We start from the raw sequence: 16,386 nt of genomic DNA, 5'->3' as shown, positions 1-16,386 counted from the left end.
TTTAATCAATGCTCCATCTCACTGCTGACTTCCAGTTAAAGATTGATTTTGGGAATGAGCAGAAGCTTGGTTTGACTCAAAAGGTAACAAAAACAAGTTATGGGTGGAAGGGCAAAATCTGACCATTGGATGCTCTATCCCTTCTCTCCAACAGCTTGTCCCAGGAAGCCTGTGGACCCCGTGCTGGGGATGGTTCCTGGATGGGTGAGGGAGAGCTAGGTGACGCTTGAGGTGCTGTAGACTGATCTATACGGAGGGGAGGCAGATCATGCATTTCCTGAAAGAGAAGCTCCCTAATTCTGCAAAACCTCATTGGCAGATGGATCAGGAGCCAGGAGTAGGTTCTTCGTGGCTAAGCCAAACTGTAACTCATGATGGGGGTGGGGTGGGCGGGCTAAGGCTTCCTTTAGCCAGCTGTGGAGAAGTCAAGCTTTGCTGCTATGAACTGAGTGTATGTTGGGAAGATTAAAGCCTCTCGCCTCATAATCTTCACTTGCTTTAAGTAGTTGAGATGTTTATTTGTTCTAGTCAGGCATCTGGAGCAAATTTCTACCCTCTTCCATGTACATATGCACTTGCAACTGTTCTGCTGCTAGAGACTTTCCTAGTTTTCATCCTTCTTCAGTAGCCTGCTTGGAGATTAGAAGGTGCTGAACTCATAGTAAGGAGGGATGGAATTTGTATGGCCTTGGATGTGAGGAATGAGTGAGAAATGGAAAGAGACAGGCAAAAAACTTGCATCGTGCTTAGCTTAAATACTCTCTTCTTTAAATTTCTAGGAATGGAAATAAGGTAGTCCTTGAGTTATGACCATTCATTTAATGGCCGTTTGAAGTTAGAACAGCGCTGAAAAAAGTGACTTACAACCAGTCCTCACATTTATGACCGTTGCAGTGTCCCTGTGGTCATATGATCTAAATTTGGGTGCTTGGCGACCAGCATGTATTTACAACTGTTGCAGCATCCTGGGGTCATGTGATCGCCATTTGTGACCTTCCCAGGGGGCTTCTGACAAGCAAAGTCAATGGGGGAAGCTGGATTCACTTAACGACCATGTGATTCGTTTAATGATCATTGGTAAAATGTTGTAAAATCAGGCTTGACTCACTTAATGACTGCATCACTTAGCAACAGACGTTCTGGTCCCAATTGTGGTTGTAAGTCGAGGACTACCTGTAAGCCAATTATACAAAGTTTAAGGCTCAAGGCTCCTGGATAGAGAAACAATTGCCATACTAGAAAAGAGTGTTCATAGTTCGGTCTGTAGCTTTTCAGTAATTCTGCACTTTGTGTATATGTACACATGCAGACATGTACTTATTTTCATATGATCATTTAGAGCTGTGCAGTTCTTTGGGTCAGATCCAGAGGAGGTACTTCAGAAAGTGTGGGATTACAAATCATGAATCCAGCATCTCTCTTGCAGCTCATTAAAGCAGCTGTCCTTCCAGGATTGAATGGCTGCTCTGAGGGTCCCGCTTCGGCTGCGCCATCTTGAAAACGTGGCTGCTTTGGTTCATCACAGACACGTTCCAGAGCACCTTTACCAAACTGAGACCAAAGTGCTGCACAGCCTACTGTCATTACTGGATAGGATAACTCTGAGAAAGAGAGCGAGAGACTTGACGTTGATTCATTGGATGTCCTAATTTTCAGAGCAGCAGCTTGGTTGAGGTGGAACTTCCTGGAACTTTGGTTCACCCAAGAGGACCTCTGTGGCCCTTGCCCCATAAAGCACTCAGGGCCTCGAGGCACTCTGCATTTAGCGTTCCCTGGATGGTCAGCCCCTTGGCCCGGGCTTCTTTCCCGAAGCCAAAGAACAGTCTCCTGCAAGAAGCGGCAGAGCGGGCCAGTTTGGCTGCAGGCCTCGCGCCCCTCTGCTCCAAGAGGGCACCCTCATCCCAGGCCTTCCCTGTGTCACCTGTGGGCATCTCCAAATAAAGTATTTTAATAAAGCCCTTCTGGTTTATAGATCAGTAGATCTAAAAATTAGGTCTAGATTTATAGGTCCAGACTTATCTCTACAGACCTGCAGGGGCAATCAGAGGCAGAGGAGTTTCCGCTGTGATCTTGGATGACTTCAGTGTGCAGGAAGACTGTTATCTTCAGGCGGCCCTGCCAGTGGGTCTGAATCTCGCTGGAGGCGTTTTGTTGAGGTCTGCAGTCATCTGAGCTGAAGAGCAAATAAAGTATCCTGAATTACACCCCCACCCCCCACATCTCTAGGACAGGCAGGGAAAGACACCCTTGCAGTTCCCACACGCTGGGACTTGGGCTGCAGGCCGGTGTGGCTCAGCAGCCCCGCTGGAAGCGTTCTCCTTCCTTCCCTTCCTACTTGGCTGGGCAGGGTGGGAGGGCAGAGAAAGAGCCCTGCCTGGGGGTCCTTTGCAGGCCTGGAGGTTGTGGCCCACTGATCAAAGCAGGAAACCAAGGAACTGCCGGCTGGGTAGGTTTTTTCTGATAGACGCTGGGCAGTGAGCGTCCAGGCCTGGTGATCAGCTCCTGTCCACGCTTGATTTGGTGCATGGGGGCTGCTCCAGTTGAACTGGCAAAGACTCAGCGGGCAGGAATGGCAGCCGCCGCCACTGGGGTGCAGTGCCCTGAAGGTATCCGTGGAGGCAGAGGAGATGTTATCGGCTCTCCTCCCGCTTCTTTGCCCTGGAACGATCAAAGCAGGCCACCGGGGCCGTGCTACCATACGGAGAGGCCGTTCGGAGTTAGGTAAGGCAGAACTGATACCGAACGCTCTTCCTGATGCAATCACAGCAGCTTGTGAGACTGGTTTCGGGGTTTTGAAAGGGAGAGGCAAAGACGTCCGTATTCGCTCGAGAGGGGGAGCGTGTGCTGCAGTGGGACAGGGAGGGCGTGCCCACCAGGTGCCCAAGTCACCGGCTGCCCAGGGTGGGTTCCTCCAGGGAGAGAGGAAGCCGCTTTCCTTCTGTGACCCCTCTTTCCGGCTGGACCTGCAAGGGAAAGGTCTAGGCGGGCTCCTGTCCTGAGGTTGCTTCTGGCCCGCTTACGCCAGGAGGCTGGTGTGGCAGTCTCACGGTGTCTGGCAGCACTGGCCTCTAATGTGGAGGGAGGCGTGCCGCTAGAAATAAAGGGCTAAGCGGCCTGATTTGGAACCTCAGATTAAAATTATGTCCCACCCATCTTCTCACTATGGTGTTGGGCCCCTCTGGCTTCCCCAGGCGTAAGTGGAATCTCCCACCTGGCGAACTGCAGAGTGGGCGTCTGCCTGGGGAGAGGGGGGCGTTGCCCGGCTTGTAGCGGCTGCACGTGCTCTGGAACGCCAGCAGAAGGGCAGTCCTGGGCCTCTGGTGGCCTCTTTCCCACTGTCCAGGCGTGCGGGTTGATGTTATGCAGCAGCACCCTCCCCCTGAGCGGATGGCTGAATACTCCTGTGGCTTTTCTGCACAGCAAGTCCCGCAGAATAATAATGCAAGTATGTGTTCACTTTGCGTCCTGCCTTTCATGCAGGAGCTCAAGGTGGCATCCGTAGCACGCTGCCCCCCCCGCCGGGGGTATGTTGGGCCGAGGGAGAGGGACTGGCCCAAAGTCTCCCAGGCAGCAGCTTCCATGGCTGGGGGGGCCTGGAACCTGGGTTTCCCCCTGCTAGTCCACCGGATCCCCCGGCTCTTGGGCAGAGAGGGAGGGCCTGGCTCAGGTCCTCCAGGGGACTTCTAGGGTTGAGGGTTTCCTTGGCCCAGGTCAGACCCATTCATCTGATTGTCACCTGAGGCGCGGCGGGGTGGGGCGGGACGGGACGGGACGCCAGCCCTTCCCTGGGCCTTCTCTTTCCTGGGATGCAGAACATAGGCCACGCTTGCCTGCTCATCTGTTCGGAATCAGTTGTACCGGGGCTGACGCTTTTAACCTTTTTCTAACAACTAACTGTGTAGTCGGGCTGCCAAGCTTGCAGAGAGAGTAACTTATTCATTGGAGTGGAAATCAAACAGGCAGTGAAGCCCTCCCGGTTCCTCTGTGAAAATGCTGATGGACTGCAGTGGAAGTACTGGAGTCGGTGGCCACTGCTCTCCGCTCGTCCGGAACCAGTCTCACCAGTCTGATGGCATTTAAAACAGACATGTGCACTGAATTTAATAGTGAGGGTATGAAAAAGATAAGGCTCTTGTGACCAGCAGTCTTGATGGGCTGGTGCTCTGCCTTCGCTGAGACCCTTTCGCTGTTTCAGTGCTGAGGGTGAGAAATAATGTTGCCTGTGATGAAGTGAATGGCCTCGTTGGATCGGCAGGTAGTGATTCGATTTTATTGTTTGTTAGAACGTATTTTGGCAGAACATAGAGAAGAAAAGAATAACAAACGTCTGCTGTGGCATATTGCCAAGCTTTTGTTTTCTGTGTTAAAGTGAAATTCTGGAATCTGTTAAAAAACACGTATCTGAGCACTGACCGAAGAGAGTCTTTCTGTGGTTCCAAAGCAATGACGACGACTCTTTCCGTCGCCATCCGAGGTTAAAGCCGAGAAGCCCTTTCTCACGCGGACCTTTCCTTCCTTCCTTCCTTCCTTCCTGGGCCGAGACTCCATCCTCCGTGGCATCAGTTTACAGCGGACTTTGAGGAGTGGTTGCAGGAACGGGTTGGACAGTGCCCGTTCGAGTGGCTTCCCCATCTTCTGCGGCCTGATCTGCAGAGACTGGACTCTTGCTTGAAGAGAGCAGTGCTGTTGCACCCGTGCTCGTCTAAGCGGAGAGAACAAGTGTTTTCTTTCCTAGATCTGGCGTATTTGCATGGGGGTATCACCACTGGAAGGACAAGGTAGTCTGGACCTAGTTTTTGGCTGGTGTCTAAGTTGTGTATCCTTTCTGAAATTAATTTAAGCCTTTGGGAGTCTTGTGATCTTAGATCAAAGTTTCCTAAACCCTTTGATCTATTCATTTCAGGATGGCCTTTGGATTAATTGTTCAGTGTGCCCTTTTCAAAGCGAATCACTCCTTTTTCTGCTTTCTAACGTGATGCATTTTCTAAAGGCTTAGAGCAGTATTCTCCGTGGCTGTTTTCTGATAAGCAGACGAAATTGCTGTGATTGTCAAGGGTGATGTGAGTGGGAATTAGAAGCAACTTATCTTTTTTTTTTTTTAATGTTTTTGTGTTTTTGGTGGTGGTGGGGAGGAACAGGGCTTGGCAGGAGTAAGTGACAAGTGCGTACTGCTGGTGAGATTGGAGGGGGTGTTTGGGGGTATGTGATTATTCTGTAACGCAAGTCCTGTGAGGAATTGTACAAGAATGCTAGAAGGTTGATCTGTCTGTCTCAGATCCATAGCTTGAATCCAGTACTGTAAGTGGCTGGTGACGTTGGCTTGCGTGATCCTCCTTCCTCCGCATCTAATGTGGAGGGCAGGGGTGAGAACTGTTTTCAAGCCAGCTCAGTTTTTGCATTTCTCCCCTTTCCTTCAAGTTATCCCTGAGGCAGAATTTCTTGGGATTGGCCAGAGGTGTATCTCCCACCCCACCTTAGCTTTAGCGGCTGACTGAAATAAAATATGGAAAACATATTAATTTGAGCAGTCTCCTGAATATTGATAGCTTATTGGAACTCAGATCTAGTTGTCCCATGGTTTCAACCACGAAAGACACTTTTTAGAGGACATTCTGGAAGAATCTAGAGATCATCATCCAGAGCAGCGGTTCTCAGAGTGTGGTCTGGGGACCCCTGGAGGTCTCTGAGACTCTTTCAGGGGGTCTGCAAAGTCAAATAAATATTTTAAAATTTCTCAGTTTTACTTTCTAGAACAGTAAATATTGATAGATATAACTCACATAAACCAAAGCTCTTAGGGGTCCTCAGTCATCCAAAATTTACTTGTTTGTTTATTTGATGTCTGTATCCACCCATCTCGGCAAGAGACTCTGGGCGGCGAACAATTGTAAAAACATAAAACAAAAAGAGTTATAGCCAATACAAAATAAATATATATGGTCATTGAGTAAAATTATTGCCCTAAGTGTTTGAGAACCGCTGATCTAGAGATTAAAACATCTTTGAATATCTCGCTCTTTATGCCAAGCCACCTGCCAGTTAAATGGACTGAAAGAAAGGGGCCATTCCTTCATCTTGGGATTAGGGGCTGTTTTTACAATCTGAATGCCAGCCTTGGAGGAATAAACCTAGCAACCAAGGCCTTTGGTCTAATTCAGCAGGGTTGCTCTTATGACATCTGCTGTTCGAATGTGAAAAATAATTTGGGGTACTCAAGAGTCATCTCAAAAACATTAACCTTCTGCCAAGGAATGAGAAGGAAGGTAACTAGAGAACAAAAATTAAGGTGGTCTTCTAGTGCTGCGGAGGAAACAGCCCGGAAGAGATGCTCATCTGGCGCAAAGGCACAGATCAGATGAAAGGTAATTTGAGCATTGGGAGGCTTCACACACAGGCGGCCCTGAAGACACCAGCCCCAGCCATCGGTCCTGCTGAGAAGGCTCTCTTGTTAAACCTAGCAGCCAGACACCCCGTTGTCAGCCACCGTAAGCAGAGTTACAAGAAGGAGGAAAATAAAGTGGAGCCGTTCTTTCTGGACATTAAGAGACGAAGACGATAGATGTCAGTTATTGCTTTGCTCAGGAATGTGGCAGCTAACAATCTAGGATTATTCTGCTCATTTCTGTAAAAAGTAGAATGAGAATTGGCTGGTGTGGGTCTTCCGGGCTGTGTGGCCGTGGTCTTGAAGTCTTGTTTCCTAACGTTTCGCCAGCACCTGTGACCGGCATCTTCAGAGTGCAGGAGCACAGACAGGAGCAGGGCACAGAGAGAACTGCTCCTGTCTGTGCTCCTGCACTCTGAAGATGCCGGTCACAGGTGCTGGCGAAACGTTAGGAAACAAGACTTCAAGACCACGGCCACACAGCCCGGAAGACCCACACCAGCCATCGTATGCCGGCCATGAAAGCCTTCGACAATACATAGAATGAGAATTAATTGGGTTCAAAACAAAGCCCAGAACGCCAGTCCGAGGCCTGGAACCCTGGCAGCAAGGCTCATCGACCACGAGATACGGAAATTCCTGCGGCCGCTGCCCAAAGAGATCAGGAGGTCTGCCCCGTGCGGCCTGAGGAGAAGGGAGGTTGCCTCTGGCCCCACTGATTTAAGCACTTTGTTGCACAACTCTTCTGCCTATATAGTTTGGGATGTACCTTCTCTGTAGGCACAGAGGTAGAGTTCAAGAAACGTAAAAAGTCTCTGCATAGGTTTTGTGGGGGAGACATGATATTTTCCTTCAAAGCTAGTTTGTATGGGGGTTTCAAAAGATTGTCTTTGCCACAAACTCCTGAGTGGGAGCATTGGGAATTCCTGTTTGCTTTTTATTAGGGACTTGTTAACCACTGGGAAGTGGCTTTTTCCATATCGTGGACGGGAAGCAGCTACGATGCCTCTCCTGCTGTTGAATTCAGCAAGCGAGCAGCCATCTTAGATGTTCTTCGATCTTCATGTGGAGCAGGGAGAGTGGTGGCCTGTCCCCAGTGCTTTGAGGTGCGTTTTCACAGAGGCCTCTTGGTCTGTCCTTCTCCTTTCTTAGATGCATCCCCTGGGACTCTGCAATAGCAATGATGAAGAAGACTTATATGAATACGGATGGGTCGGGGTCGTGAAGCTGGAGCAGCCCGAGCTGGAACCCAAGCCGTGTCTCACTGTTCTGGGCAAGGTAAGGAAGGGGCCGTCCGGGGGGAGGACAGCACCTCCTGTGCTGCGTGTTGGAGGCGTTGCCATCAGGCCCCGTGGGAAGGAAAGCCTGGCGCAGTGGTTCAGGACCTGCTCCACAGCAGCCTCCTTGTGCAGGAGGGCGCTCTTCTTTGACTCTGCAGCTCCGGAGGGACCCAGTTGCGCACTGGTCACAACACACCAAGTATCAGCAGCCTCGCTCTGTAATAGAATCAGTACAAATGTGCAAGCATTTGAGTGTCCTGGGATTTCTAGGACTAATAGGAAAATGGGAGAATATCCATTTCCACAGGAGTCACTGAGTTATTCCGTTACTACAGTAAGCAATACTTGTGGCTTATTTAACAAAGATGTGCAACATGACACAAAAATAACCTCCTCCTTACCAGAGGAATGCAAAGTACTTAGCGCAGTGGATTTTTGGAAAGGAATCTCGTCCGGCAGCAGATTAGCCATTGGCTAGCGTGTGTTCTTGTCAAAGGGATGGGAAGATACAACTAGGTGAGTTAGGAATAAATCATCCTGGCGTTACCGAGGGAGGTCTTTGAGACATATCGGCAAGCGATGTGTGTGCCAGGAAGGAGGGAGGACTAATGCCTTCTTTCTGAAGGCAAGACGTTGCTTTGCCCGAGGGTGATCTGCAGGCCCCTCGTAGTGGACTGGGACTGCACGTCAGGGTGACAAGGAGCGGATGGGTGGGTGTGATCAAGGCCAGAAGATACACATACTGTTTCTGAAACCCCATCTACTTTTTTCGTAAGCAATTCACTCCCACCGAGTCTTAAAGCCAAAATTTAATTTTAACTAACTAACTTACTGGCAGCAGCCAAGGAGCAGGCTAGGAGCCACACAGAACCCTTCGGAGCTGCAGACAGGCCCCAGGCCGCTCCAAGGTCTGGTTAATTGTTTAGATACAAATCTGCTTATCCTTTTGGGGGCGCAGTACCATTAAGCCATCCTATTTCTCCTGAGTCAGCGGTTCAAAGTGGCGGTCGGGGCCAGGGCCTTCTCTCCTGCGGGGCTTTCTAAGACATTGTTAGGACTCATTCCTCGATGAGCAGTCCCACAGCACAGCGCCTGTACGCAATGGCATGCTGTACGTTGCTCCCTTTTCTGTTTCCACTGCTCCCTCGTTGCTGCTAGTGGTTGGGATGTCACTAGATCAGGAGTCGGGCAGGTTAACTCAGAAACATCTGGAAAGCAGCCGAAGCAGTGGTTTGAAATGGGTGTGCGAAACAGAGGAGAGAGAGGAAAACATGGGAGGTGCAGCCAAGAAGCAGTGGGACGCGCTGCCCTGTGGCATGCGGAAGCTGATCTCTCAAAGTGGCCTTGAAGTGTCCTGCTTGCGCCGGAGGTGCCAAGTCTCCCCAGGGAGGAGAAGATGGGAGACCGGCTTTGAGGCTTCTCCCCCACGGAGGAGACAGCCTGGCCGCATGGCCTGCCAAAAAGGGCCTTGCTAAAATGCGTGGCTTATTTCTTGCCAGTGGTTGACCGTGTTCAAGTTCCTGCTGCTGGCGGTAGGCTTTCATGGGCGAGGGGCTGGGCTGGCGAGGTGACCCCAGATGAGGGCCTGGTTCACCTTTGCCCGGGCTGCTGCTCTGTCGGCCTGCAAAGCGAGGCCCGTCCGCAGGCCAGAAACGGTTGGCTCTGAGGAGCCTCCCTGAAGGGAAGGGGTTGACCTGCTGGGGGATGTGAATCTCGGTCATCCCGCTGTGGAATGGCTGTTTGGCAAAGGAAGACCCCTAATTAGAGGCAAAGGGTTTCTGTTTTTGTTCTCCTTTAATCCTTACCCCGAGGCCTCCGTATTGCAGCTCTGCCTGCGCTTGCGTGGAAAGAAGTTCCCAGTTGTGCTTTGGAATAACAAGACCTCTTCAGCAGTGAATCAACAGGCTAACGTCGGGTCTGGGTTGCCTCGACCTGTCCTGGGAACTGCAAGAACTGTAAAAGCCAGGGCCTCACCCTAGCAGGATTGGTACCCCACTCCACTCAGGGCCCATGCTGGGAATCCAGCTGAGGAATCGGCGAGAGGAAAGCAGTGTCGGACGGGGGGTGGGGGGGAGGTGCTGCTGAGCAGCGTGAAGGAACGCGGGGTGCTGGGCGCGAACGGGTCTCTCTGGCTGCCCACCCCAAAACAGAACCCCCCCCCCGCTACCACACACTTGCACAGCATCTCCGTTCCCAAAGCAGAAGCTCTGGGACTTCACGTAGTTTGGACGGACCGGGAGCTGGCTGCCGAAGTGGTTGAGGGAAAGACAGTAGTTGAGTTGAGTTGGACGGAGTAATTAGTGGGGCTCCCTTGGAAGCGGCCCAGATGTGAGTGCCTTAAAAAGAGGAAATGGTTCTTTCCCCGCGAGACCTCGGGGAGGAGGCACAGCACCGAGCGGCTCCGGTGGAGGCGCTTCCCGCCCCTCTCTCCCTCCTGATGCTCCGCTTGCGGCCGAAGCGAAGCCGCAAAGGCAGGCCCGCGCTGGGGCTCCCCTTTTCTCTGGATTTAAGAGCGGCCGCCCCAAGATGCCACGTGCTTGGAAGTTGCCTGGCCCGTCTGGTCACGCCCCGAGGAACCGGGGCCTTGGGTGCCCAGCCCCCCCTGGGCATGAGCAGGGCTGGCTTCGGGGGAGATGCCTCCGCGGGCAGCCGAGCCGCAATATGGGCTCAGGAGGAGGACTTGCTTTGCTGTGAGCCGCCTCGCGGACGGCCTCTGTGGGGAGATGGAAACATCGCCGACAGCCGGGTGGCGCGCCTCTGCCTGCTGGGTGGGGGTGGGGGTGGGGGGCAGCCTCGCCTCGCCTTGGCCTGCCTGGGTTATTCCATACCCCTCTGACCAACGCTGGGCAGAGCTCAGAGGACCGAAAGCGTCAAGGCGGGCAGGCCGGCCAGCTGCGTGAGTCACCCCCCCCACCAACTGCCCAGAAAGTCGGAAGCCATGGCCTCGCTTGCCCCACGGCCCCTCCCTGCCCGGGGCCGCTGCTGCTCTGCTCTGGGCTGGTGGGCGGAGGGGGACCTTGATGCGGTGGCAGAGGAGGGGGGCTCAGGCTACGTGGCTTGAATTGTCCTGTGGGGGGGGGCTTCTTCCGCTCCTTCCCTCTTGTGGTTGGGCAGGCAGGCAGGCAGCCACCTACCTGAGCGGTTGTGCCCCTGCCCCCTTCTGCAGGTGCTGGTCTGCTGGAGACGTGCCCCCCCCGCCCCCGTTACAAAGGGAAGAGGCATGGACCGTGCTCAGGTCTGTGCCTGCTCAGTGCTGCTGCTGCTGCTGCTGCTCTCCGGCCCTCTCTTGTGTGGAGGAGGAGGAGGAGGAGGAGGAGGAGGAGGAGGAGGAGGAGGAGGAGGAGGAGGAAGGGGGATGGGCAGGCAGCGCAGCACAGAGCAGAGCAGCCAGCGGGTCGGCTGCGCCTGCTCTGGTATGTTTGTGGCTTGGCCGCTTTGATCTCCTGCCAGGGAAACCTGGAAGGTCAGGCCAAGCTGCAGCCAAGCTCCGGAGAGCGGAGTGCTGGGGAATGCCGGAGTGGAGCCCCGCCCACCAGGGCTGCTGCCAGTCCTGCACCGTGGCCTGCGGGTGCAGCGGTGCTGTTTCCTGAGCCAGGCACTGAGAAAGCACGTACGCCGCCCCCTTGGGGGGCAGGGACTGAGGAAGCCAAGAAGCCGTCGGGACTGGAGGGGCCTTGCCTGCTGCAGGGAAGGGGGACGAGGCTTCCCCCTCCCACCTCTTGTAACTGCAGCGCCCAGTAGGTTAGCACCCTTTATCCCAGACAGGGTGCTGGAAGAAAGGGCCTCGTGCAAGACACTGGGAGGCCTTCAGAGGTGGCCGGGGGTGATGGCTGAGGGTCTAGAGGACTGTGCACCCATCTCTCCCTCCTGAATCAGTGGTAGTGGGTTGTGAGACCCGCTCTGCAGATCAGAGTTGGAGGCTCCTTAAGGGATGGGGGATGGGGGGCTAGGACCTCGTTCAGGACCCAGGATGAAGGTGTTGGGGGGAGCAGGCTAAAGGCCTTTTTGCTCCCAAGTGATGTGCTGGGCCCCACCCTCTGCAACATTTGGCCCTGAAGCTTGGCCCTGCTTATGAGCCCTCTCCTGGTCAGAACAAGACTGCTCTTCTTTTCCTGGGGGGCTCTGCATCTCCACCCCCATCCCAAATTACCAGAATGGCAAAGGAGGTGAGGAAGGCTCCCTCGGCTCAAGGCTGCCCTCTGGTGGCCATAAGCAGTAGCAGGCAGAGAAGGTTTCCTCTGATGCCTTCTGCAAAAGGCAGGGAGCGTGGGATGGGTTATGTGCCATGGCAGGATGGGGGTGGGGAGAGAAGCTGTAGAGAGGCTATGCTTTGGGGGCTGTTGGTTACTTCTGGTATGGCTCCCTTCCCACTGACCCCTCCAGCCCTTTATGGCACCTGCCTCGAGGGAGGGAGGGAGGGAGGGAGGGAGGGAGGGAGGGAAGGAAGGAAGGAAGGAAGGAAGGAAGGAAGGAAGGAAGGAAGGAAGGAAGGAAGGAAGGAAGGAAGGAAGGAAGGAAGGAAATAGGCAGAGAGGGAACTGAGGCAGGGAGCTGATCTTAGGCCCTCTCCCTCTCTTCTTTGTAGGCCAAGCGGGCAGTTCAAAGAGGAGCCACAGCTGTCATTTTTGATGTGTCCGAAAATCCAGATGCCATTGATCAGGTATGCAGTTTGTGAGCTCCCTCTGCGTGCGTGAGCGTGTGTCAGTATATATAGATATTACAGTATTTATAGCAGCGGAGTACAGGAAAGTCAAGGCTTTAAACATCAACTGCAATAATGAGAAATATTCAGTGAAGACTCTTGCATATTGTAGGCGCCATTCGGGTAAAGAAACCTAAATACGGAGGGCCTGTTTTGGCCTGTAGAGTGGAAGCAGGGCTCCACAAAATGGCTGCTGCCGCAGAGGAAGCCTGTGGTCTGGCCCACCTCCGTGAACTTTGCCAGGAGGGGGACCTGCAGCCAGTCTGATTCGGGCAAGTGTGCCTGAAGTCTCCTGCTGCTGGTCCGGATTGGAGCAGTTTCAGAAGAGGTCCTGTTCTCACCTGGTGGCATTGACCTCTCAGGAGTGCAGCTTTGTATTTTGTGCCAGGTGCAGCTTTGGGCTCATTTCCAAAGGGTACCTGGTAGTCCCAAGTGCTCTACTCTCTTAAGGACTGAAGCGTATTGGAGAGGGTGGGGGTGGAGGGTGTGTCTCCTTTGGGTTCCTGCTCAGCAGAGAGGCAGCCGAAGAAAATTGGTATTCACTCTGTCTCCTTCCTTGCAGCTGAACCAGGGCTTGGAAGATCCACTGAGAAGACCAGTTGTTTACGTGAAGGGGGCAGATGCAGTCAAGCTGATGAACATTGTTAACAAACAGAAAGTCGCACGGGCCAGAATCCAGCACCGTCCGCCACCAGTAAGTCCTCAGGACAGTGCAGGTCCAGTCAAGTGACCAGACTGCCTCCTAGTTGAAGTTTCCATAGTCAGGCTGTGGACATTGCCCCCTCTTATTAGCAGGGAGGGTTCCTCTTAGGTCATTCGATGACCCTTAGCTGTCAGTTCTCTGAGGCATTACTGGGTTTTCCAGCCTCTGGACCAAGTGGAACTGTTCTTCAAAGAGTATTTCTGCCTGGGCTCCACTGAGGCATAATCCGTTTGTGGTGCTTTTAAAAAGATCCAAAGGGAATCCCAACAGCAACTGGCAGCAGCTCACTGTGGCAAAGGGAAGGGCCAGTATGAGCCAAGCAGGAATGGGTCTTGGTTCCCAAAGGAGGCTGTGGTTAGCCGTGATCACTCCAAAGCCAGCAGAAGTGGGAGAAGGAGGGGTGATTTTGCTGGATTTGGAGGATCAGTAGGGCCCCTACAGGGTTGGGATGGGTGGACAGAGGACTTACCGAATCTTACGATAGTGGATCTTCAAAAAGGTTCTCAACCAAACGGCTTGCTCAGTCTTCGATGGGGAAAAGAAGCAGCTAAAATGGAGGAGGACTAATTATGCACAGAGATGCGTTTTCAAATGTGCCGGCTGCTTCTTTAGTCTCCGGGTGGAGAATGTGTGCCCTCCTTGCTGAGACAGGCAGTCAGGAAGGAAACGGTGATGGCTGGGGCAGGATGGATGCCAAACTTCCACCTGTAGTGCATTGCAAAAATCTCTTCCCAGAGGAGGAACTCAGCAAGATAGAAGCGAGAGTTTGCCCCATGGGAAGATTTTGGGGCACGTAGTAGTTTCCTTTCCAAACGTATGCCTATTTGGCTTGGCGCTGGACGGGTTATTTGGCACCAACCCCAAGAAAACATGTGCTCTGGTATAAGGCCGCGGTCCTGGGCAGGTGCGCCTAAGTCGCTTGCTTTTCTGTGCGTGACTGGTGGAGTCAGAGATCCAGTTACCTGCAGCATTTTTGTACTTGTGTATGGGGAGCCCAGGCTTCCTAGGAGTGATTTCTAACCGGCGTGCTGAGAGATCTCCGGGCATGAGATTTTTCTCATCCTAGTCACGGGCTGCCAATTAAAAAATCTAAGAGGTTTTGTTAATGCGTTGTGGGAAGTCTAATATGCCTCTTTCTGTCTCCTGCTTCCTCCATCCCATCGGTTCCAAAGCAACCTACCGAATACTTCGACATGGGGATTTTCTTGGCGTTTTTTGTGGTGGTCTCTCTTGTTTGCCTTGTTCTCCTAATCAAGATCAAGCTGAAGCAGCGCCGCAGCCAGGTAAGTTAGGCAGCCCGCTCACGGAGACTGCCGGAAGGAGACGCGCTGCCCTTGGGACAGGTTGGTGCCTCTGCCGCGTCGGGCATCCTGGCCCAGTGCCGTGTGCCTTTGCCTCGGCGCGAGGCCAGGATTCTTTCTGCCAGTCTTCCTAGCGGCAGAAGCACATGTCTGGAACTGCTGTTGAATAGACTCGTGAGACGCTTGACCTGTAGTGAATTGCTGACGTGCGATATGGGCCAACTCGTAGGCTGGATTAGGGGTTTTGCTCCCGAACGCCAGTTCTCTCTTTCTCAGGGCCGCCTGCAATAGCAGAGTCTCAGTGAGGAGGCTCCAGCTTTTGAGGGGCTGTGCAGACATTGGGTGTTTTGTGTTCGCGTTACGGACGCAGTCACAAATGGGTGCCTTGGTGGACGGGCCTGCCTACCAGGAGGAAAACAGCACCGGGCTGCAGCAGTTACTTATTGCTTGATTTTCTACAAATGCCTCTGAAATCTGTGTGAAGTCAGATGCATCATATATGTGTTGCTTGAGGCTGGTAATCTGGTTTGCAGCATCCTAGCTTTCAACTGATTTTTTTAAAATTAAAAGGATATTAAAAATCAAATTAGGTTGGGCAGGAAATTTGGAAGTTAGGTGCCAGGAGCACCGTGCTGAATTATGTCTTGCTGAAGGGGAAGGATAGGCCAAGCAAGACTTTGAGATCAGTGTGGACAAAACCAACTGGCCTTGTTTGAGGCTGTCCGGGGAGCGGGCCCTGTAATTTAAAAAGATGATCTGTGTTTGACAGAATTGGGTTAAGTGTGGCAGCAGAAACTTCCAGGCTGTGAAATTGCTATTTCAGTTGGTCTGGAGGGCTCAGGAAGCTTGGGCACAGGCTGCAGGTTTGAGGGCAATGTCACGTGCTGTCTTAAGCAGCTCTTCTGCAGCTATTTGGAACCCGGTTTCCTGTGAGCACCAGTGAACCTGGAAAATGTCACGAGTCATGGAAATTGTAGCCTAAAACGTCTGTAGGGCACCAACCTGGAGAGGCTGTTGCTTCGCTAGCCGATCCCAGCTAGGCACAGCCCTGATTCCTCCTTTCCCTTCCTTGCTGGAATACAGCCATGACTTGGCCACCTCAGTCAGACCAGGCGCTGGCTGTCCTCTAGTCCGAGGCTAAGAATGGGGGTGGCGGGGAGAAGAGAGGAAGCAGCTTGCCACCGGGAGCTGCATCAGGGTTTCTCCTCTTGCAGAATTCCATGAATAGGCTTGCTGTGCAGGCACTGGAAAAGATGGAGACTCGGAAGTTCAAATCCAAGCTGAAAGGGCCCTGTGAAGGCAGCTGCGGTGCCCTGGACACCCTTAGCAGCGGGTCTACCTCGGACTGTGCCATTTGCCTGGAGAAGTACACGGATGGGGAGGTGAGGGGCCGGAAGAAGCCCTGCTGCTGGCTAGTGGCCGATCAGTACAAATCAGGGCTCGTTACATATTTCTGAATGGCTTAGTTACCCAGCATCCGGGGCAGGGTGGCTCGCCTCCTGGTTCCATCAGGTGGGACTTGCGTGGAGGACAGCGATAGCCGGCATTGCCACAAGTGGAGCTGCCCGGGTCTCTTCACGCGGGCATCAGGAGAGGCGTTGCCCACTCCCCCCATCCTTGGGCAACTTCCTCTCACCTGGGCGAGCGAAGCAACGTGTGTTCTGGGCAGCCCTGCCTTAGCAAGCTCAAAGCGAGCTGTGTGAAGGAACTGGGAAGAGATCCTGGAGGCCCGGGAGAGCTGTTCAGCTGCAATGTTGCTTCTGCAGGAGCTCCGTGTGATTCCCTGCACCCATCGGTTCCACAGGAAGTGCGTGGATCCTTGGCTTCTGCAGCACCACACTTGCCCCCACTGCCGCCACAACATCATTGGTGAGTTGCCGGAGCCTGTCCCGCAGCTGTGTCCTTGAAGAGAAGGACAGCTGTTCGAAACCGCTGGAAGGCACGTCTTCCTGCTGGTGGATGAGCAGCAGAGGATGGGCTCACAGCGGGCTGGCAGGCGGGCAGGGTCTGCCCTTGGG

General features: G+C 53.2%; 1 protein-coding gene and 1 long non-coding RNA gene across 5 annotated transcripts in view; one reads left to right on the top strand and one right to left on the bottom strand.

The window, feature by feature from the left end:
- ZNRF3 (zinc and ring finger 3) overlaps positions 1-16,386 on the top strand; it is a 29,480-nt gene that overhangs the window by 6,960 nt on the left and 6,134 nt on the right. For 2 of the 4 annotated variants that reach the window (XM_088135011.1, XM_088135012.1), the window contains exons 2-7: positions 7,535-7,660; positions 12,248-12,322; positions 12,927-13,058; positions 14,240-14,350; positions 15,583-15,750; positions 16,135-16,237. In XM_088135011.1, the coding sequence (XP_087991137.1) occupies positions 7,535-7,660; positions 12,248-12,322; positions 12,927-13,058; positions 14,240-14,350; positions 15,583-15,750; positions 16,135-16,237 (715 nt within the window). Of the gene's footprint in view, positions 1-3,769; positions 4,779-7,534; positions 7,661-11,021; positions 11,404-12,247; positions 12,323-12,926; positions 13,059-14,239; positions 14,351-15,582; positions 15,751-16,134; positions 16,238-16,386 lie in introns of those variants that run through there. The other 2 variants (XM_088135014.1, XM_088135015.1) reach the window with 2 other exon arrangements.
- Positions 7,417-10,886, bottom strand: LOC112542818 (uncharacterized). The gene is made up of 4 exons (XR_015795127.1): positions 10,797-10,886; positions 9,468-9,615; positions 7,695-7,878; positions 7,417-7,551 (listed from the first exon to the last, which is right to left on the bottom strand). It is a non-coding gene; the product is annotated as an uncharacterized LOC112542818 (long non-coding RNA).

This window comes from Python bivittatus, unplaced genomic scaffold (assembly GCF_059951505.1).
Source record: "Python bivittatus isolate LINGU-HERP-01145 unplaced genomic scaffold, Pbiv_v1 ctg000100_np1212, whole genome shotgun sequence".
NCBI lineage: Eukaryota > Metazoa > Chordata > Lepidosauria > Squamata > Pythonidae > Python > Python bivittatus.
The sequence above is the reverse complement of the archived record's forward strand: the minus strand, read 5'-3'. Positions and strand labels throughout refer to the sequence as shown.